Source organism: Glycine soja, chromosome 4 (assembly GCF_004193775.1).
Source record: "Glycine soja cultivar W05 chromosome 4, ASM419377v2, whole genome shotgun sequence".
Taxonomy (NCBI): Eukaryota; Viridiplantae; Streptophyta; class Magnoliopsida; order Fabales; family Fabaceae; genus Glycine; species Glycine soja.
In genome coordinates, this window is record NC_041005.1 from 42,001,047 (window position 1) to 42,023,812 (window position 22,766).

General features: G+C 33.6%; 1 protein-coding gene across 1 annotated transcript; it reads right to left on the minus strand.

Annotated features, from left to right (window-relative positions):
* Positions 1-454: 454 nt before the first annotated feature.
* On the minus strand, positions 455-22,408 carry LOC114408190 (glutathione S-transferase U9-like). Its single transcript, XM_028371272.1, has 3 exons — positions 22,324-22,408; positions 12,072-12,322; positions 455-826 (listed from the first exon to the last, which is right to left on the minus strand). The coding sequence occupies exons 1-3, from the start codon at positions 22,406-22,408 to the stop codon at positions 455-457; spliced, it is 708 nt and encodes a 235-aa protein (XP_028227073.1).
* Between the last annotated feature and the right edge of the window lie 358 nt (positions 22,409-22,766).

Below are 22,766 nucleotides of genomic sequence, written 5' to 3' on the forward strand. Positions count from 1 at the left end.
ATAAACATTGATTAATAGCTCCTGTATGCATGAAGGAGTGGTTTAGTGAAGTCGAGCCAATGCTTTTTATAATCTTTTCTCGCAACATTTGTTTGTAATCTAGATCTTTAAAAAATACCCTTTTATTAGTTTTATTTCATTTTTTTTACCTTAACTTCAACCTATCAGTGTTAATTTAAATTTACTCTATATTTTGTCTAGTAAGTAAAAAGTATATGAATTGTCAAATATTACACAAGTCCTTTGAGAAAACGATACTTGCACTTTCTATTTTATGCTACTTAGTGATTTGGTATGTTTGCCAAAGAAGTAACAATATACAAAGGCATCTATATATCATCACTGTTTATATACTCAGGTGTTACTCATGCATCCCGTTATTGAAAGATACATACATTAAAGACTTGTAGAAGAAGCAAACGATGGACACTCCATTTAAGTGTTGAAGTATGTATCAAGCTGTGGTAGAAGATTTCAGTGTAGACTGCCTAAAAAACTGAAGAATTCCCATTGTTTTTTCATGTGGAGGAATTGCCTTTTTCACCGTTTCAACCTCAACAATAGCCATCAACCAAGAAAATAGCATATGAAACTTTTCTGGCACTATGAACTTCATGCCAAGAACTTCTTCATGAGCGTTGTAGGCTCCACATAAAGCACAAAATGCAATGCCAAGGTTCCAGTTGTTTTCAACACTAACATTGCCTTCTCCCAGATAGGTCTTCATTCCATCTTCTAGTACTTTCAGTTTCTCATACACGTGGTCAATGGTATTTTGTTGCACTTCTCCATCAGCTTTGACTACTAGAAAACTGCTCCCCATCAACTAGAACAAAAAAATAAAGGGGAAAAAACATGCATTAGAACAAAATTAAGATTATGGTTTAAGCAAGAAGTTTGATTTTCCCTAATTCAAAATAGGATATCCTATATATTCCAGTTAGGATTAGGCATGACAATTCTCCCCACAACTCGGGGATCCCCGCGAGGACTGCCCCATTCGGGGCCCTACGGTCGGGGAAAAATTCCCCGCGGGGACAGGGATGGGGATGAAAAAACCCCCCGCAACTAATTCGGGGACGGGGACTATGCTCCCCGCGCCGTAGGGTCCCCGTATCTCTGCGTATATAGAATTTTACTTATATATCCTTATAACTTATAATATGTATAACATAAATATAAAGTTTAATATAGTATTTTACTAGTAAAAAAAATACAAAATAAAATTATCATATATATAAGTAATATCTCACAAGTCACAAAGACACAAACATTACCCAAATCCTAAAATGTCGCATCAAATATTCAGATTTCGTTCCTTGACTTCCTTCTTCACCTTTGTTCCTTCTTCACTGCTTCACCTTCATTCCTTCTTCACTTCTTCACCGTTCATTTCGCCGTTTCACACTGTCTTCACCCTCTTCACTTCTTCGCTTCTTCACCATTCGTTTCACCGTTCCTTCTTCACCGTTCCTTTTTCACTATTCATTTCAGTTGTGAACTCGTGGAAGCTTTCGTTGCACCTTTTTCTTCTTCGAGTCGCACTGTGCATTTCTGGGTTTCGCAACTTCGAATTGTTCTTCCTCTATTTTCTTTATTTATTTATTTATTTCTGTTGTATTTTCAATTCTTTGTTCTGCTGCTAGCTTATTGTGATGTTTTGTTTAGCTGATTCATTGAGTTAAAAATTTTTAATCTAGCAATAAGAGTCAGATTTGTGCATTTGCAATTTTACATGACTCATATTTGTAAATTTTGTTACTTGTTTGTTGTACAAAAAATGGGTACGCCTATTGATCCATCTGTTAATAGTATTGCTCCATTAGAAACACAACAAGTTGTTAATGACGCACAAAGCAATCCGGTGGAAGAAGCAGAAAATTCTCCAAATATAGAAGAAGTTGAAGATGTTGAAAGAAGTCCAAATAAAAGAGGATTAACTTCCACTGCTTGGACCCACTTCAAAAGAAAGAAAATAGAGGGAAAATGGAAAGCTATATGTAAATATTGTGAAAAGAAACTTGGTGGTGATACAAGATCAAGTACGAAGCATTTGCATGACCACATTAGACCTGTAAGATTCGAACAGTGAGGGGTCCAAAGCAATCAATACTAAAAACTCTTCAACAATCATCATCTTCAGTAGGAGATAGAGGCGAATCTATTATAGTTGGAAACTATACCTTTAATCAAGATGCTGCTAGGATAGAATTGACAAAGATGATTGCATTGCATGAATACCCTCTTGCTATGGCTGATCACATTGGGTTTCAAAGGTTTTGTAATGTTGTCCAACCTTTGTTCAAAGTAATATCTCGTAATACATTCAAGTTGGATATACTAAAGTTCTATGAGAGTGAAGGGGCCAAAACTATGAAGCTAATTCAAAAAAATTCAAGTCGCATAGCTATAACAACGGACTTGTGGACTGCATCGAATCAAAACAAAGGCTATATGACTATTACAGCCTATTTCATTGATAACAATTGGAATTTGCAAAGTCGGCTTATGAGGTAAATAATCATTCACTTGAAATTTTTATGATTTTAATTTTATATAATTGGTAATATGTGTAGTTATAGTAACATGTATTCATAGAACTTGGTTTTAAGATGAATAATTATTTTATTTTAGGTTTATGTATGTTCCTGCACCGCATACTGCTGAAGTTCTTGCAGAGATTTTAATTGAACATTTTTTTTAATGGAATCTAGATAGAAAGGTATCTACAATAACTGTTGATAATTGTAGTACTAATGATGCAATGATTCCTAAAATTCTTAGCAAGTTTGGATGTAGTTCATTTATTTTGGGAGGGACTTACTTCCATATGCGGTGTTGTGCCCATATTTTAAACTTGATTGTGAAGGATGGAATGTCAATTATCCATAATTCCATTGAGAAGATTAGGGATAGTGTTTCCTTTTGGGTTGGAACACCTAAGAGGGAAGAAAAATTTATTGAGGCTTGTGAACAATTGGAAATTCCTTATTCAAAGAAACTTAGGATGGATTGTAGAACTAGATGGAATTCAACTTATTTAATGTTTGTTTCTACATTGCCATATCTTGAAGTTTTCAAGCGTTTGACTCAACGAGAGCCACAATATAAGTCATTGCCAAGTGATGATGATTGGAAAATGGCAACTGAAATTTGTGAGAAGTTGGAAATCTTTTATAAAGTTACTAAGTTATTTTCGGGTACACAATATCCAACATCAAATGTTTATTTTCCAAAAGTGTGTGAAATTCGATTAGCTTTGAATGAATGAATTTTTTCTTCTAATAGCACAATTCAAGGTATGGCTGACAGTATGATTCCCAAGTTTGAGAAGTATTGGGGCATGATCAATGGGGTGATGACAATAGGGGTTATTTTGGACCTTAGGTTGAAAATGAAGTTGCTAAATTATTTTTTTCTTCTCATGTATGGATGTGAAAGAACAAATCAATTGAATAAGGTGACAAAATTATTAGAAGATTTGGTTTCTGAATATCAATCTAGGGAAAAGAGGACTACTTCTATTTCCACTTCATCTTCAATAGTGTCTGGTTTGGATAATAATTTTGGTGATTGTGTTAAATTTGAATTGGATTTATACTTGGAGGAGCCTGTATTGTTTAATCAATCAAATATTAGTAACTTTGACATTTTGGGATATTGGAAAAACATTGGAGTCAAGTATCCTACTTTGCAAAGGATTGCTAAAGACTTTCTAGTTATTCCTATCTTAACGGTTGCTTCTAAGTCTGCATTTAGCATTGGTGGATAGTTTCTGACTCCATATCGTAGCAAATTAAATGAAGACAGTTGAGGCATTGATGTGCTCTTAAGATTGATTGCGTAATGAGATTGAAGGTAATAAATTTAATTTTACTTGTAAATTTTTCTTCTAAGCAATTAATTTATTTTAATGATTCTATAATTGTGTCATTCAGTTCCTTAAAATCAAAGATGGAATTTTGCTCAATAGTTGACGATGCAGACACAACAACGCCAATGATATGAAAATTTTATTATATTAATTCATGACATTTTTATATTTTCTAAACACATATTTACATGTTTTATTGTGTAGGTTTGATGTTGAAGATGTTTCATTGCACTTGGATGGAAGTATGTGTTGGATCAAGTGGCCTCGGAATAATTAAGAAGGGGGGGTTGAATTAATTATTAATGAACCTTTACAAATTAAAACTTATCCTTCTTAATGTTACTAGATTCAGTTATGCTTTTACTAGAAAGTAAAGAACAGAAATAGAGACTTTAACCAAAAGTAAAAGCGATAATTAAAGTGCACAACGGAAATTAAAGAGTGTAGGGAAGAAGAAGACAAACACAAGAGTTTTATACTGGTTCAGCAACAACCCATGCCTACATCCAATCCCCAAGCGACCTGCGATCCTTGAGATTTCTTTTCAACCTTGTAAACTCCTTTACAAGCAAAGATCCACAAGGGATGTACCTTCCCTTGTTCTCTTTGAACAACCTAGTGGATGTACCCTCCACTAGAAATGATCCACAAGAGATATACCCTCTCTTGTTCTCAGTCACAACAACCCAAGTAGATGTACCATCTACTTGTACCACAAAGGATGTATCCTCCAATGTATTAAGACAAAGTTCTCAGGCGGTTAGTCCTTTGAAATCTATTGTTTATGGGAAAGGGAAGAATCAAAAGAATTCTCAGACTGTGTCGTTTTGAATTCTTTGACAAGGGAGAAGGGAGACATAAAAGAATTCAGGCGGTTAGTCCTTCGTTCTTTTGAAAAAGGGAGAAGAGAGACACAAAAAGAATTCAGGCGGTTAGTCCTTGGCGAATTCTTTTTGGCAAAGGGAGAAGGGAATGAAAAAGATGAATAGCACACTTTTGTTTTCAAGGTTTAGAAAACCAGAAAACTTTAGAAAGCTTTTGGCAAAGGAAGAAGAAGAAGAAGATGTTCAAAGAGATTCAAAGATTGTAAAGGATTGTAATAATTGTTATGAATGAATTCTGAAATGCAAGTCAAGGTCTTGCTTTTATAGACTCTTCATGTCTGGTCAAGAAAACCATTAGAAGAGTTATAACCTTTAGAAAACTAGAAAACCATTGGAAGAGTTACATCTTTTGATTTTTATTCAAAACGTATCATTGGTAATCGATTACCAAATCATTGTAATCGATTACATAAAGCATTTTTGTGAAAGGATGTGACTCTTCACAATTGAATTTGAATTTCAACGTTCAAACACACTGGTAATCGATTACCAAAATCTTGTAATCGATTACACCATTTTGAAATTAATTGGAACGTTATAAATTCAGTTTGAAAGCTTTTGAACTGGTAATCGATTACAGTAAACTGGTAATCGATTACCAGAGAGTAAAAACTCTTTGGTAAAAGCTTTTGTGAAAACTTCATGTGCTACTCAATGTTTTGAAAAACTTTTTAGTACTTATCTTGATTGAGTCTTTTCTTGATTCTTGAATCTTGATCTTGATTATTCTTGATTCTTGATTCTTGATTCTTGATTCTTGAAACTAGAAACTTGAAACTTGATTCTTTATTCTTGAATTGTTCTTGACTCAATCTTGAAGTCATTCTCTTTGGCTTTTTGTCATCATCTTTGTTATCATCAAAACACCTTGAATCAATCTTGATTCATCATCATGACTCAATCTTGATTCAATCATGAAGCTTGCTTCTACAATCTCCCCTTTTTTTATGATGACAACCCTGAAATCAAGAAACACATACACACACTTTTTCCTAGTCGATCTCTCACTTAATTTTCCATATTCTCCCCCTTTGTTTTTGAGTTTATGCTTCACTTGAAATTAAGTTAATTACTTATGTGTGTTCTTGATTTAATCCCTATTTCTCTCCCTCTTTGGCATCAACAAAAAGCCAAACTGCGTAACAAGAAAAAAAAAACATACATACACTACTAATCATACACAAGACATTCATTAATGAGTATAAACCAATCATGAAGCAAGAAACATGAATAGATCAAATATATAAAAATCACATAGTCATATAACATAATTCATAATTGTTCAATCATACCATGCAAATAAAAGAAATACTAAATTGTTCAAATGTCATAATAATATAGCCAAATACACGGCTAGAAATCAAAGTACTAATAATAATAGAAAACTAAGATGATGGTGGCGGTGGTGGTGGTAGATCAAAGCTTGTACGAATGTAAGAAACATCTTCTTCGACCTTGGTGATCCTTGACTCCATCTCATTGAATCACATGTCCACTTGTAACTCCAAGGTATCAAACCTTTCACCAACAAAGGTTTGAAGACCATCAAACCTGTCCAAAATCTTTTGAAGAAGAGAGGAATCTTCTCCACCATGTAAGTGTCTTTCTTCATCGATGGGTTGAGCACCCTTTTTCACCTAAGAGTCATCATGCTCTTTACGGTAACCAAAGGATGAAATCACTGTAGCACCTATTAGAAAGGATCTCTTGAATGGAACATAAGGTTCAGAATCAAGAGGGATGTTGAAGTGTTGAAGAAATAGGGTGACTAGGTGTGGATATGGCAATAGAGCATTTAATCGCAATGCCTTATGCATGCGATATCGGACTAAGTGTGCCCAATCAATTTGTCGGCCTTTATGAAAAGCCCACATAACAATAAGATCTTCTTTAGAAACCTGTGCAAGGTTTGAAGATCTTGGAAGCAAGATACTCACAATGAGATAATGAAGGATGCGGCTTTCAAAAGCCAATGAACCGGCAAGAAGCCTTCCGGTCATATCCGCTTGGTTGGTGAAAACCAACCGGCGGGCATCATGCACAGAGAATTCATATTTCCAATCATCAATCAGTGTACCTCCAAATAGTACACCTTCACTGGATAATTGGGTTAAATCATAGAATAGGGATTGGTCAATGACCATTTTAATCCCATAAACTTCAGAAATTAAAGTGCCTTCTTGGATTTCTAGGTTTGAATAGAAGGCTTTAACTAAATCAGAGTAAACAGGAAATTTTAAAGACATGAAAGGAATAAGATTGGAGTTTTTAAATGCTTGAATGCATTCAAAACTCTCATTTGAAAAGAAATCCATATCAATGAATTTTGGATCAATAATGGAACGTGAAGAGAAAAGATTTGTGTATCGTATCCGTTGTTCTTCAGATGAGAACAATGATGAAGAGGAAATAAAGGAAGGAATAGGCGTTTCCTGAGTCTCAGAATGTCATTGACTCCGACTCGAAGAACCCTTTCGCTTCTTTGATGGTTCCACCATTTGAAGGGATTATTTGAAATTTCAATCAGTTCAAATGAAATAGAATGAAAAAAGATGAAGTTTGGACTCTGTGGGGGAGTGATTGGGGCAAGAAATGAGTGAGATATGATAGAAAGGAGAATTGGGAACGAGGGTTTTCGAAAAAGAGAGAAGATGCAAATTTCTGATTTTGAATTTTGAATATATAGGGGCAGGGACGCGTTGTAATCGATTACAGAATTTTGTGATCGATTACATCTTACTTTAACTGCCTATAATCGATTAAACTAATATGGTAATCGATTACTAGAAAGCATTTTAGCCAAAAATAAAGGCTGACTGACTTTTAAGGGAAAAAGGATTTGAATGAATGTCAAAATACTTTCTTAAAGAAAATATATATTAAAAAATACTTTATGAATGAATCTTAATCAAGTAATTCACATATCATATTCAAAATCATGCATAATTATTTAAAGGAAATATATATATATATATATATATATATATATTCAATTCTATCACAATAATCAACTCAACTCAAGTATTAAAGAGTAAAGATCATAAATATTATCAAATTTCTAAAGGAGACTTCATGCTTTGAGAAAGAAAAATTAACTCAATCAAGAACATATAAACACATACTCACAATTTCAATCATTCAAGACAAACAAATAAAAATTTTGTTAGTCATAATAATCAAATTAATTGAAAAGAAAATTTCAACCAAAATAAACTTTCAAAAGAGAAAGGTTTTGATGTTACCTTTTTCATGATTAAAGGTATCTAGATCTTCAAAGATGAAAGTCATACTTTTTGCTTTTTACTTAATCTTCTTGAGAAATGTTCTCATCACTCTCATAATCCTTGGTTAGAAGGTTGATCTCCTTTTCTGAACCGTCGGATGAATCATTGTCATCCCATGCAATGTAGGCCTTCTTGGTCCTTCTTTCATCATAGCTTTCTTATCACTTTTCTCAGGCCATTCTTCATTTGAAGGACAATTAGCTTTGATGTAACCAAGTTGGTTGCATTTGTAACATCTAAGAACTTGAGAGTCTTCTTGTGATCTTCTTCCATTGTTGAAGTTCTGACGCCTCTCGATTCTTCTTCTCTTGAGAAATTTCTGGAACTTCTTCACAAAGAGTAAGAAGTCTTCTTCATCATTTGAATCTTCTTCTTCATTTTCTTCTTGTATTGATGATGAGGCTTTAATTGCTATACTTCTCTTCTTTTTGTCGATTTCTTCATTTTGATTAAGACGTTGGAGTTCCATTTCATGTTCCTGCAATTTTCCAAACAAAGTAGCAAGAAACATAGAAGAAAGATCTTTACTTTCAGAAATAGCAGTTACCTTGAGTTGTCATTCCCTACTTAAGCATCTTAAAACTTTATTAATTAGATCTTCATTAGGGAAGATTTTTCCTAAAGAGGCAAGATGGTTAACTATATGTGTAAATCTTTTATACATGCTATGAATGTTTTCATTAGGGTTCATCCTAAACAATTCATATTCATGTGTAAGGGTATTTACTCTAGATCTTTTTACATCAGTGGTGCCTTCATGTGGAAGTTGGAGAGTATCCCACATCTCCTTGGCATTTGTGTAGTTTGACACTCTAAAATACTCATCTATTCCTAGGGCTGAAGTAATAATGTTTTTGGCTTTAAGATCATACTGGATTCTTCTTTTATCTTCTTCTGTCCACATATCTCTAGGTTTTTGTGTTGTGGTACTTGTGCTTACATCTACTACAGTGGGTATGTAAGGTCCTATTTCTATTGCTTCCCAAATGTTTAAATCTATGGCTTCAATGAAAATCTTCATACGGGTTTTCCAATAGTGGTAACCTTCACCGTTGAAGATAGGTGGTTTATGAATGGAATTTCCTTCAGGAAACAAAGAATTTGAAGAGGCCATAAATCTTGAAGTGGTTAAACTTTCTACAAGATACCTGCTCTGATACCACTTGTTGGATTAAGTGGCCTCGGAATAATTAAGAAGGGGGGGTTGAATTAATTATTAATGAACCTTTACTAATTAAAACTTACCTTCTTAATGTTACTAGATTCAATTATGCTTTTACTAGAAAGTAAAGAACAGAAATAGAGACTTTAACCAAAAGTAAAAGCGATAATTAAAGTGCACAGTGGAAATTAAAGAGTGTAGGGAAGAAGAAGACAAACACAAGAGTTTTATACTGGTTCGGCAACAACCCGTGCCTACATCCAATCCCCAAGCAACCTGCGGTCCTTGAGATTTCTTTTCAACCTTGTAAAATCCTTTACAAGCAAAGATCCACAAGGGATGTACCCTCCCTTGTTCTCTTTGAACAACCTAGTGGATGTACCCTACACTAGAACTGATCCACAAGAGATGTACCCTCTCTTGTTCTCAGTCACAACAACCCAAGTAGATATACCCTCTACTTGTACCACAAAGGATGTACCCTCCAATGTGTTAAGACAAAGTTCTCAGGCGGTTAGTCCTTCGAAACTTTGTGAAGGGGGAAACAAAAGAATTCTCATGCGGTTAGTCCTTTGAAATCTTTTGTTTATGGGAAAGGGGAGAATCAAAAGAATTCTCAGACTGTGTCGTTTTGAATTTTTTGACAAGGGAGAAGGGAGACACAAAATAATTTAGGCGGTTAGTCCTTCGTTCTTTTGGAAAAGGGAGAAGAGAGACACAAAAAGAATTCAGGCGGTTAGTCCTTGGCGAATTCTTTTTGGCAAAGGGAGAAGGGAATGAAAAAGATGAATAGCACACTTTTGTTTTCAAGGTCTAGAAAACCAGAAAACTTTAGAAAGCTTTTGGCAAAGGAAGAAGAAGAAGAAGATGTTCAAAGAGATTCAAAGATTGTAAAGGATTGTAATAATTGCTATGAATGAATTCTGAAATGCAAGTCAAAGTCTTGCTTTTATAGACTCTTCATGTCTGGTCAAGAAAACCATTAGAAGAGTTATAACCTTTAGAAAAACTTGAAAACCATTGGAAGAGTTACATCTTTTGATTTTTATTCAAAACGTATCACTGGTAATCGATTACACAAAGCATTTTTGTGAAAGGATGTGACTCTTCACAATTGAATTTGAATTTCAACGTTCAAACACACTGGTAATCGATTACCAAAATCTTGTAATCGATTACACCATTTTGAAATTAATTGGAACATTGTAAATTCAGTTTGAAAGCTTTTGAAAACAAACTTTACTACTGGTAATCGATTACCAGAGAGTAAAAACTCTTTGGTAAAAGCTTTTGTGAAAACTTCATGTGCTACTCAATATTTTGAAAAACTTTTTAGTACTTATCTTGATTGAGTCTTTTCTTGATTATTGATTCTTGAGTCTTGAATCTTGATCTTGATTATTCTTTATTCTTGATTCTTGAAACTTGATTCTTGAATTGTTCTTGACTCAATCTTGAAGTCATTCTCTTGGGCTTTTTGTCATCATCTTTGTTATCATCAAAACACCTTGAATCAATCTTGATTCATCATCATGAATCAATCTTGATTCATGACTCAATCTTGATTCAATCATGAAGCTTGCTTCTACAGTATGAAGACTTGATTCAATATGATGATGTTAATTTATTGTACGAAGACTTATAATGTTATGCTAGTTTTATTGTTTTTATTGTGTAATACTGTAACATTAATGTGTACTTAGATATTTCTTGGATGCTTGTGTGATTTTATTACTATTATTATTGATTTATTTTGGTATTTTTAGTCATGTTTTAAACTTAGAATTAAACCTTAAATTTATTATTGTTGAAAATTTGAGATAAAACAAAAAAATTGTATTTTTTTTAATAATTTTTTATATTTTTTAATGTAAAGCGGGGTCCCCGAAGGTCCCCGCGAGGAGTCGGGGAACGGGGACGAGACAAAAAATACCCCCATCACAGGGAGCGGGGACAGGGAGCAGGATAAGGTTCAGGGACGGGGAGAAAGGGAGTGCTCCCCACCCCCGCCCTGCGAAGGTGCCACGCCTAGTTAGGATACTAAACTTAAAAAAAAAAAAAACTGACACTTTAATTTACATGAGTGTAAAAAACATAGTTATTAAGAATATTTTTAATATAACTTTCAAACATTTTTATCATAGATATTGGTTTGTGATTAAATTACAGATGCATATATTATTTTTTCCAAATTATTTTTGTTTAGTTTTAATTAGAGTTAAAAAAGAAAATTTTTGAAATAGAAACACTACCTAGTTCTTTTGGCACTCTGTTACTACTTTCACCAAACAAGTGGTGTGCGATATCAAAGCAGTGATATTACACCAATTACAACATGTGCAACATAGCTAACAAAATCTCAACTCAAATCAGCAATTGTTTTGTGTTAGTTGTTAAGTTTGAAAGCGACTGATATTATCATTTTTCTTTTTTATACATCTACTCAAGGTTTTTAATAACGGTTTATGCTTGTAATTTTGGCCGCAATATTAAGGTTAGAAAAACACTAAGAACACACTCTCTTGATCATCTCTTTCATTGGTTGAAATTGATTAAAAATCATAAAATTTGGTGGATCTCGCATCTTACTTAATGACCCTCTCTCATTATTTTGTAGTTTTTAATAATGAGAGAGTGTGTTAGAAAGAGTGGGATCTTAATACTCCTCTTAAGGTTTTTAGAGTCTCTATGACCACAATTGTAGTTGCATTAGCAGTGTTTTTTTTCTAAAATATCAAAGAATGCAAAACTGTGACCACGATTTAAAACCTTAGCATCTAATAATACTAACATTAACATTATGGAAGCAACACAACACATGCAATGATATGGTCTAATAATTAAAATAAGTAAACCTAGTTAATTACCTCATCCTGGATGAAATGACACCAGAAGCGAGCTTGCACTCTTTTGTAGGAATCACTTGGAAGAAGTTTAGGACCGTCCTTCCAGGTTTCATCAATATACTCAAGGATCACCATGGATTTAGCTATGGCCTTTCCATTATGAACAAGTACAGGGACCTTCTTGTGAATAGGGTTGTACTTGAGAAGCAAATCACTCTTATTTCTCAAGTCTTCTTCCACATACTCATGAGGTATGCCCTTCAAATTAAGGGCTGGACCACATCCCGTGTAGGATCACCTTGTCTTGCTCTGTCATTGCTATAGACTAATTCTCTCGTATGTTGTATTGGATATGATGAATTGATGATGAGTTCATGCTAGGCCAGTGGTTGTGTTTATATAAATTGTTTTGAACTTTCTCCCCAAGTTTTCCATGTGGAGATAGAATATAATACTCCAAATGTAAATGTCAATGTGAATTGATTTAATTCAAATCTGGTCATAATTTAAGCGTAGTGAGCAAAACAATATATATTTTTCCATGTATAGTGAATTAATTTCGTATTCTCCAAGGAAAGTTTAGTTTCTGGGAGTCAACTGCATATTTTTCTAATGTTTCTTTATCTTTCAAGTGATGATAAGACATTAAACAATCTAGGTAAATAAGCTTCTAAGTCAAATTAGCATTAATATAATATAAGAACATCATGATAATGTAAGTGTAATATTCTTCAACATTTCAACTATATAGTATGTGATGAGAATCCTAAAACTGCTTAAATACAAGGACATGTGACCAGGAGTAGGACCAAACAGTTAGTGGATACCCTCCAACAAATGGTAGCAGACATACTTAACAAGGCCCAAGTGGAGAAGGATGAAGGCCCAGAGGTAGAGGCACTACCAAGAATATTAATTGTTGCTGAAGGCCCAAACTAATTTGAAGGCTCATGCCAAATATATGCTCTTTTTTTATATTTCTATTTTTTTCGTTGTCATTTTGGCCCAAATTGATTTGAAGGCCCATGTCTATTTCTATTTTTTGTTTAGATACACTATATGTATTGATTTCGTTTTCAATAAAAAGACTTTTGGCATTTTGTGAATATTTTGTTAGAGCTTCTCTCTGGATTCCTTGTTGAAACAATCTCGAACTTATCAAGGTAATTCTTATGGCGTCTACCTTGACTTATATTCCCTCTTTGGAAGAGGCGTCATCCAAAACTCTGTAACATGTATCAAGCGATCCACTCCTAGTAAGGATCACATCATCTAGAATCAGAGTTTCGGCTCTTGTTACAGGTTCTATCCTATCCAATTTTTATTTTTTTCTTTGTAATTTCTCTCAGGTTCATGTTCTATTCTGTTATTTGTGTTTCTTTTTGCGTTCTTGTTTGCATATTGTTGTGTTCTTTTTTGCGTTCTTGTTTCGATCTTGTTTAGTTCTTGTTTTGTTGTTGCTTCATTCTTGCTTGCTTCATTCTGTTTCAAAAAAAAAATTGTTACAAATTCTGTTTCAAATTCTGTTTGGGAACTAATTTTGTTTGGGGGCTAACTTGCATATTTGTTTGTTTTCCTATTGAATGAATTGCCTAATTGTCTATTGAATTTGGACCAGTGGAATTGATTGATTGAGGAACAGTCTATTATCCTAGAAAAACTTTGAAAAAAAAAGCATTGTATATATATATATATATATATATATATATATATATATATAAAGAAAAGTTGCAAAAAGTTTGAAAAAAAAGAAAAAAAAGGTGGGTGTTTGATCTTTGAATGTGAATTTGAGGCAGTTCTAGGCGTGTTTTTGGAAAAAAAAATCATGGACTAAACCCTCTTTGGGATTTTCCTCTGAATTCTGAGCGTTTTGATATATAGTGAGTCTCAAACGGACAACCATAGCAAAAGTTATGCCCATTTCAAGTTTACAGGTCATTATGCTATTTCTGTTTTTCGTGTTCTCTGTAACTAAGTAATTTCGTTGACTCTTTGTTTCTTCTATCTGTTATTGAGTTTGTTAGTTTGTTGTCCAATATGTTAGTTTGTTATCCAATCTGCTATTCCATAATTAAGTTATCTTTTCAGTCTATTACCTTTGTGCATCCAATTTGATTCATCCAGGAACTTAAGAGGGAGTGAGTGCTAAAAGGCAAGAGTGAAAAAAAAACATCACACAAAAGCCTATATTGAGACATCAAACATGAGTGAACTACCATCAAAGAGAGAAACACGTGAGTGGAGTGTGGCGAGGTCCTGTAACCTTTGTTTAAATTATTGTAGAATTTTTTGTTCCTTAATTATGGCAGGAGCTGGTGACGTTGGTGGTGAATATCATCAACTGGATGGATCTCAGTGCTTGTTACTGGATGTGATGACTACACAAATGCAACATTTGTTGAACCGTAACAATGAAGAGCTCTGCGGACGAATAGAAGGACTAGAGCAACAAATGAATCAGAATGCTGGAAGACCTTATGGTGGGAAGAGAAGGGGCAATGATGGACCGAGGCAAAACAAAATTGAGGGGCAGAATAGAATGGAGGGAGTAAAACTCAATGTACCTTCTTTCAAAGGCAGGAGTGACCCAGACACCTACCTTGACTGGGAGATGAAGATTAAGCATGTATTCTCCTGCAATGATTATACTGAAGAACAGAAGGTGAAGTTAGCAACAATTGAATTCTCAGACTATGCCCTTGTTTGGTGGAATAAAAATCACAGAGAGATGATGAGAGAGGAAGGTCGGGAGATAGATACATGGACTAAGATGAGAAGGGTTATGCGAAAGAGGTATATTCCAACTAGCTATAATAGAACCATGCGATAGAAACTCCAGAGGCTGTCCCAGGGAAGTCTGACTATGGAGGAGTACTACAAAGAGATGGAGATGGCACTAGTGAGGGCAAATATTGAAGAGGAAACTGAGGACACAATGACTCATTTTCTGAGTGGCCTAAATCCTGAGATTAGAGATGTTGTTGAATTACAAGAGTACGTGGAATTGGATGACTTGTTGCATAAAGCAGTCTGGGTTGAACAACAACTGAAGAGGAAAAGCGCGGCAAGAAGGAACTCATCCAACACCTTCAACCAGAACTGGACCAATAGATCCAAGAAGGAGGGAGGCAACTTATCCAGCCTATCAACACAGTCTCCACATGGAAAGTCAGCAGCGCCCAGCACTGGAACCAAGCATAATTTTGCCTCATTATCCAACAAGGACAGAGGACATATTGCTTCTAACTGTCCAACCAGGAGGACCATGATCATGAAGGCAGATGGAGAAATCACCGGTGAATCTGAAATCAGTGAAGAAGAAGAAGTGGAAGAAGAGCTTAAGGAGGAAGCTATGCAGGGTGATATGCTCATGGTGAGGAGGCTCTTGGGAAGTCAGATGCAACCACTAGACGATACCCAAAGAGAAAATATCTTACACACCAGATGCACAATTAATGGTAAGCTTTGCTCTTTAATTGTTGATGGAGGAAGTTGTACCTATGTTGCAAGTTTTAGGTTAGTGTCCAAACTGAATTTGGATACTAAGCCCCATCCTAGGCCATACAGACTTCAGTGGCTTAGTGAAGATGAAGAGGTAAAAGTGACTCAGCAGGTTGAGGTGTGTCTCACCATTGGAAGATACAATGATAGGGTGTTGTGTGATGTGGTTCTAATGGAGGCAACTCATATACTGTTAGGAAGACCAAGGTAGTATGACACCAAAGCAATGCATGATGGTTTCACCAACAAGATTTCTTTCCAGTACCATGACCAGAAAATTATTCTTAAACCTCTATCCCCTAGAGAAGTGTGTGATGACCAAATCAGAATGAGAAAAAGAGAGAACAAGAGAAAGAAAAGAGTGAAACACCAAAGAGGAATAGGAAAAAGAAGAGTGATACATGTGAGGGAAAAAGTGATACATATGAGAGAAAGAGTAATACACATGAGAAAAAATTTAATTGTGTAGAAAAGGCGAGTGAAGTGAGGAAAATGTTACTTGCTCGTGAGCCACTCTATCTACTGTACTACAAAGACAGTAAAGTTTTTGTTAATAATTCTAATGAGTTAACTATTTCTGCTTCTCCTAGTGTTGAACCCTTATTGTAGGAATTTAAAGATGTCTTTCCCAAGGAGATTCTTCATGGACTGCCACCTTCAAGAGGCATAGAACATCAAATTGATCTCCTTCTAGGAGTTTCATTACCTAACAGGCCAGCTTACAAAAGCAATCCCCAAGACACTCAGTATAAGGACGCACAGGCTAAAGTTGAGTATGTGAAAAGATTGCATGAGCATGTGAAGGCTCCAATTGCAAAGAAGAATGATAGCTATGCCAAGAAAGCCAACAAGAACAGGAAGGAAGTGGTACTTGAACCAGGTGATTAGGTTTGGGTATACATGAGGAAGGAGAGGTTCCCTAAACAAAGGAAGTCCAAACTTCAACCTAGAGGAGACAGACCTTTCCAAGTACTAGAGAGGATCAATGACAATGCTTACAAGATTGACATTCCAAGTGAGTATGGAGTAAGTTCTTCATTTAATGTTGCTCACATGACTCCATTTGTTGCAGGTGATGATTTTGAACATTTAAGGGCAAATGCTTTCCAAGAAGGAGTGAATGATGAAAATCCTAAAACTGATCAAATGCAGGGACCTATGACCAGGAGTAGGACCAAACAGTCAATGGATACCCTCCAACAAATGGTAGCAGACATACTTAACAAGGCCTAAGTAGAGAAGGATGAAGGCCCAGAGACAGAGACACTATTAAGAATATTAATTGTTGTTGAAGACCCAGACTAATTTAAAGGCCCATGCCAAATATGTTCCTTTTTTTATATTTCTATTTTTTTTCATTGTTATTTTGGCCCAAACTGATTTGAAGGCCCGTGTCTATTTCTATTTTTTGTTCAGATACACTATATGTATTGATTTCATTTTCAATAGAAGGACTTTTGGCATTTTGCGAATATTTTGTGAGAGTTTCTCTATGGGTTCCTTATTGAATCAATCTCAGACTTATCAAGGTAATCCTTGTGACGTCTACCTTGACTTATCTTCCCTCTCTGGAAGTGGCATCATCCAAAACCCTTTAAATTGTATCAAGCAATCCACTCCAAGTAAGGATCACATCACTATGTCTCTTTCTCTGTCTAGTACTCTCATTATCTCAATGTGAAAAATAAAAGAGGTCAAAATTAGCTGCTATAAACCAACCTGGCAACTAGCCTCTTGAAAGGGGTTGTTAGCAAATATGATACTTATTCTATGTTTGAATTTAGAATTGTTTAGTGAATTTGGTTGGCAAACTGGAACATATATCATGGGTTTGGATATGGAGTTGATCTGGTCCATAATCTAATAACTCTGATTGCATTTGAATAATTGTAAAGATTGTCAACATTGCATGCTTTCATTAATCTATTTGTAAATTTGACAAACATATTTTTGTAATCTATCTATTCCACCATAATCGAGACTAACCAAACTACCATAATGTTAGTGCATATGTTGTATGAAGATTTTGATGATGTCAAAAGATTAAAGCTATTCAACATTGATTCAAGTCAAGATCAAGAAATCAAGAGAAACGATTTACAAATAGTCCTTTATATGTTAAAAGAATCTCTTAAAGAGGTTGCAAAGGTTTGGCCTTAAAAGACTTAAGTTTTCAAATATCTTATAAAGTTTTAAGTAAATATTACATTTTGAAAATCATGCGTTTTGAAGACGACATGAGCTTCATCTGACGTTGCTTTGATCCTCTTGCGGATTCTTAGACGTTTCTAGTATTATAAGTCCTTAATTTTCTGGACATTTTCTATACATTTTTAGTTATTTAGCACCTTGGTTAATTTTGTTTTTCTTTGGATCTTTAGCATTTGGTTGGTTTATGCTTTGCTTTGGATATTTAGCATTTGGTTGGATTATGCTTTGCTTTGGATATTTAGTCTTTGTTTTGCAATGGATGATTAGTTTTTGTTATTGGTTGTGATGCTTGCTCTAGATATTTTGTGGCTTTGATATTTTCTCCGGTCTTTCTAGCTTTTTGATGTTGCCAAAGGGGGAGAGAAAATAAGGATAGATCTTATCTAAAACTAGGCAATAAATTGCAAATTTAAGGGGGAGTAAGGGTGAGTGCACGCATTGCAAATCGTATATCGTTTATCTTGTTTTTAGATTGTTGTCTTCATCAAAAAAAGGAAGATTGTAAGTGCATATGTTGTATGAAGATTTTGATGATGCCAAAAGATTAAAGCTATTCAACATTGATTCAAGTCAAGATCAAGATCAAGAAATCAAGAGAAATGATTTATAAATAGTCCTTTATATGTTAAAATAATCTCTTAAAGAGGTTGCAAAGGTTTGGCCTTAAAAGACTTAAGTTTTCAAATATCTTATAAAGTTTTAAGTAAATATTACATTTTGAAAATCATGTATTTCTCTTTGGTAATCGATTACCAGAGACTGTAATCAATTTCCAGAAGCAAAAATGGTTTTAAACAGATTTCAGAAAAATTTGAATTTAAATTTTAAAAGTTATAATCGATTACCATTATTGTGTAATCAATTATCAGTCACGAAAAGTTTTGAAATTCAAACTAAAAAGTCATAACTCCTCAAAAGTAATTGTGTAATCGATTACCATAAATCTGTAATCGATTACCAGTGAGAAAATTTCAAAAATAACTATGAAAAGTCACAACTCTTCACAAGTTTTTTGAAAGGTCACCAAAGGCCTATAAATATGTGACTTGTATTCAAAATTCTTCAGAGTTTTTCAGGACATTCATTGTCCTATCCTCTCACAAGAAAACCTTTGGCCAAACACTTGCAAAATCATTAAGGATTCTTATAAGTTCTTCAAGTTGTATAATTTATCTCTAAAATAGAGAAAAACATTCTTGTGTACTTCAAAGCAAACTATTGTTAATCAAGAGGCAATGGGTCTCATGATTTGTAAAGTTTTCTGAACACAAGGAAATGGTATCCCTGAGTGGTTCAGAAGTTGTAAAGGGATTTACAAGTGTAGTGGAAATCTCAAGTGGATTACTTGAGGACTGGACGTAGGCACAGGACGTGGCCGAACCAGTATAAAACTGAGTTTGCAATTCTCTCTTTCCTAAACTCTTTTATTTTATTGCAGTTTAATTTTACTTTGCATATTTAAAGAAGCATCAAGTAAATCGTTCATTACTTCTTTTCTCCATACTAAGTTTGTATATTTCTTTTAAAGAGAAAATTAAAATTTATTAGAGGAAATTTTTTAAACTTAATTCACTCTCCTCTTAAGTTATTGAAGCCACTTGCTTAACACATAATGTTACACAATTTTATGTTAGAAATGAAGTCAATGCATCGATGCAACTATACAAAGTGTGCTTATAATTCAAGTTCATTTTTCATAATTGTGCTTTTTTACCCATGATTATTGCAGGACTTGATAGTTTAATTTGTGTATTGTCATTGTGATTATTCTAACGTTATTATCCTCTGTATATATAAATTATAATAATTATCTTTAATGAGAATGACCTTAGGAGTTATTCTATAACGAGAGTGTTTTTTTTTTTTTTTGAGGTAAAAAAGTAATGGTATATTATTTAACTGGATATATAGGATAAGTTTTGTAATCAGAAAAAATAAAAAGACTGAATCTGGTGAGGGTAATCCTCTACCCAATACATATCATTGCAAGAAAAAACTAAGTTGGCAAGCTCATGAGCAACTTGATTTCCAATATCTCTTCGTGAAAGATAAAGAGCAGTATGAGAACAGTTGGGTAAGAGAAAAACAATCATCCAAATTGTCCTGGAAGTAACTTCTCTGGTGGAACAATTGGAGACAATCAGTCTCACAAATAATGCTGAAGAACAGCAGATCCTTTGCAAGTTGTAGAGCCCATCCGAGACCCAGTTTCTACTAATTTCGGCAAGAAAGCTTGTGATAATTTGTGAGTGGCTAAAAAGGAAGTTTCTGCAAAAACATTTCCATCATGGTCCCTAAAAAAGTTGTAAAGAGAGTGTTTTTAGGAACTATCTGATAGAAGTGTTTTTACGTTTTAAGATTTTTTCTTTCAATGAAAACGTTTTTAGAAGTTTTTCTTTAACACTTTTTCTTTTTTAATTTATCATTTTTTTTCATATTTTTTTCAAAATTAAATTTAAATGTTTTTAAAATTATCAATAATCTCAGAAAAATGTACTGCAATATAAATTATTTATCATAAATCTAAAATATAATTTACATGCTAGAAATGTTTTTTATTATAAAATTAATTTATAATATAATTTATATATTAAAAAGTATTTAATTATTATAAATTTTAATTGTATAAAATAAATATTTATTTTGTTGAAATATAAGTGAGGTTAAGTCACACATATGAGAATTATATAAATAAAGAAAAAATTTATAAACATAAACATTAATGTTTTAGATTAAAGAGTGATATCAAATTTATTTATGTGATTGTTGTAAATCTGTTCCGTTCTAGTTTCCCAACAAGTCTATTTAATAGATAACAAAAAAATAAACTCAAGCATCAAAAGAAATCGACAAAGGCTTTTAGTTTTGGAAGTTTTCCTCGTATATGCTGCACATAGCTAAGTAACTAAACATCTCTTCCAAGTTCTCCAACATGAGAAATTTTAACTTGCCCACAAATTTTTTTTTGTCATAATCCTCCTATAATACTTATTTTCCAGCAGTTTAATCTTTTTATTTCAACGATATAGACTTAAACTAATAATAATTAGTAGCTCTCTAATTTATGTAGATTTTAATATTTCCTTAAAATAAAATCTTAGCTCAAAAAGTAAGCATTTAAGCCACTAATTTCAAATACTAAAATAAAATTAAAAAAATTATGAGACTTGCTTGCTTCAATAACGAAGCTTAGTTATATAATTACCTTTTCATCAATGAAATGACACCAGTAGGGATGGGAATAGATCAGGTCAGGTCAAGCTTTAAAAGGTCTGAGCCTAGTCTACGATTAATTTTTGAGGTCTGAGCCTGGCCTGTAGCCTATCAAAGGCTTTTATTTTGGCTCGGCCTGACTTTTTTAAAAGCCTAGCCTGGCCTGGTAGCCTATTTAAAAGCCTATTTAAAAATCTTCTTCACATTAAATCTTTAATATTTCTAGTTGTTTTTACCAAAAAAAAAAAATAACACACCTTCTATAATAGGCTAAACAAGGCCTTAATATATAATTTGCCTTAATTTTTAATCTAACGTTAATTTAGTTGGTAGTCCTAAAAATATATTAATAATATAAACAGAAATCACCAAATGATATAAAATAATCTAAAACAAAAGAAAATCTCATACTTGAGGTAATATCATCCAAGTCTATCAAACCAACATATTAATTATTACAACAAAAAAATAAAGCCTACATCTCCATTCTATTTGAACAGAACCGGTGCATAAAATATCTACCAATAAAATTAATAGTAACGTCATTTCATCATTAGCTCCTCCATATTCACTATAAGATAAGATATGATAGGATATGATTGATTTTTGTATATGAACGTAATAGGATATGATAAGATATGATTTTTGTATAGGAACATAATAGGATATGATAAGATATGATTTTTGTATAGGAACATAGGATATGATAGGATATAATTTTTATTTGCTCTAAAATATAGTAACGTAATAAAAGAAAAAGGAAACCTAATAGGAATAGAAAAAAGAATTATTAACAGAAATAAGAAAACTAATAAAAATAATGAGAAATATAAAGAAACTCATACCTTGTAATTAAAATTTTACTTAATTATAGGAATGAAATCTGTTAGTTTTTTTAAAAAATAATATTAATTGTACCCAAAAAATAATATATATATATATATATATATGCCGGTCTATCAGGCTTATAAGACTTTTTAATAAGCCTAAGCCTGGTCTATTTAATTTAATAGGCTTTTAAAAAAGCCTGAGCCTAACCTTTTAATTAAATAGGCTAGACCAGTCCAGGCTTTATGTAGGTGAAGTCGTAGACCCCTGTAGGCCAGCCTAGCCTATTCCCACCCCTAGACACCACAAACGTGCTTGTGCTCTTTTATAGCGATCATCAGGCATCAATTTTGGGCCATCTTTCCATGTTTCATCAATATATACTCAAGGATCACCACGGACTCAGAAATGACGTTTCCATTGTGAACAAAAACAGGAACCTTCTCGTAGACAGGATTGTATTTTCGGAGCAGTTCACTTTTGTTAGCTAAATCTTCTTCCACATAATCGTAAGGTATACCCTTGAGTTTAAGTGCCAACTCCACCCTCTTCACAAAAGGGCTAGCCCACATCCCGTGTAGGATCACCTTGTGTTGCTCTGCCATAGCTAGCTCTTGATTTCTTTCTATTGTTCTCTATTAGTATACTTCAATATGATATGAATGGCAAAAGTGGGGGGTTATATAGATTCTAATTTGTTATGTCAGGACTTGTTAGTTATTAATAAGAACATATAATTCATGTTAGGATACAAGAGCACTTCTAGTCTTATATCCAAAGAGACTCATAGTATACATCTAAATCTTGGATTGCCATTTGAAATTTTGAACATAAATTATATGGGTAGGCAGTTTAATATTATATTCTAAGCTTCTAGCTTTGACTGAACCGATTTGGTTATCCTCAATGCAGCTTTGGTCAGTCATAGACACTTGACAAGTTCAGCACTAATTCAAGAAGGAA

Bases quoted from the DNA above. Each gene is read 5' to 3' on its own strand.
- LOC114408190 (XM_028371272.1), bottom strand. From the start codon at position 22,408: ATGGCAGAGCAACACAAGGTGATCCTACACGGGATGTGGGCTAGCCCT. The intron at 12,323-22,323 runs GTATACCTTACG...GATGTGGTCCAG, and splicing joins GTTGGCACTTAAACTCAAGG to CCCTTAATTTGAAGGGCATA. The intron at 827-12,071 runs GTAATTAACTAG...TTTTTGTTCTAG, and splicing joins GTCATTTCATCCAGGATGAG to TTGATGGGGAGCAGTTTTCT.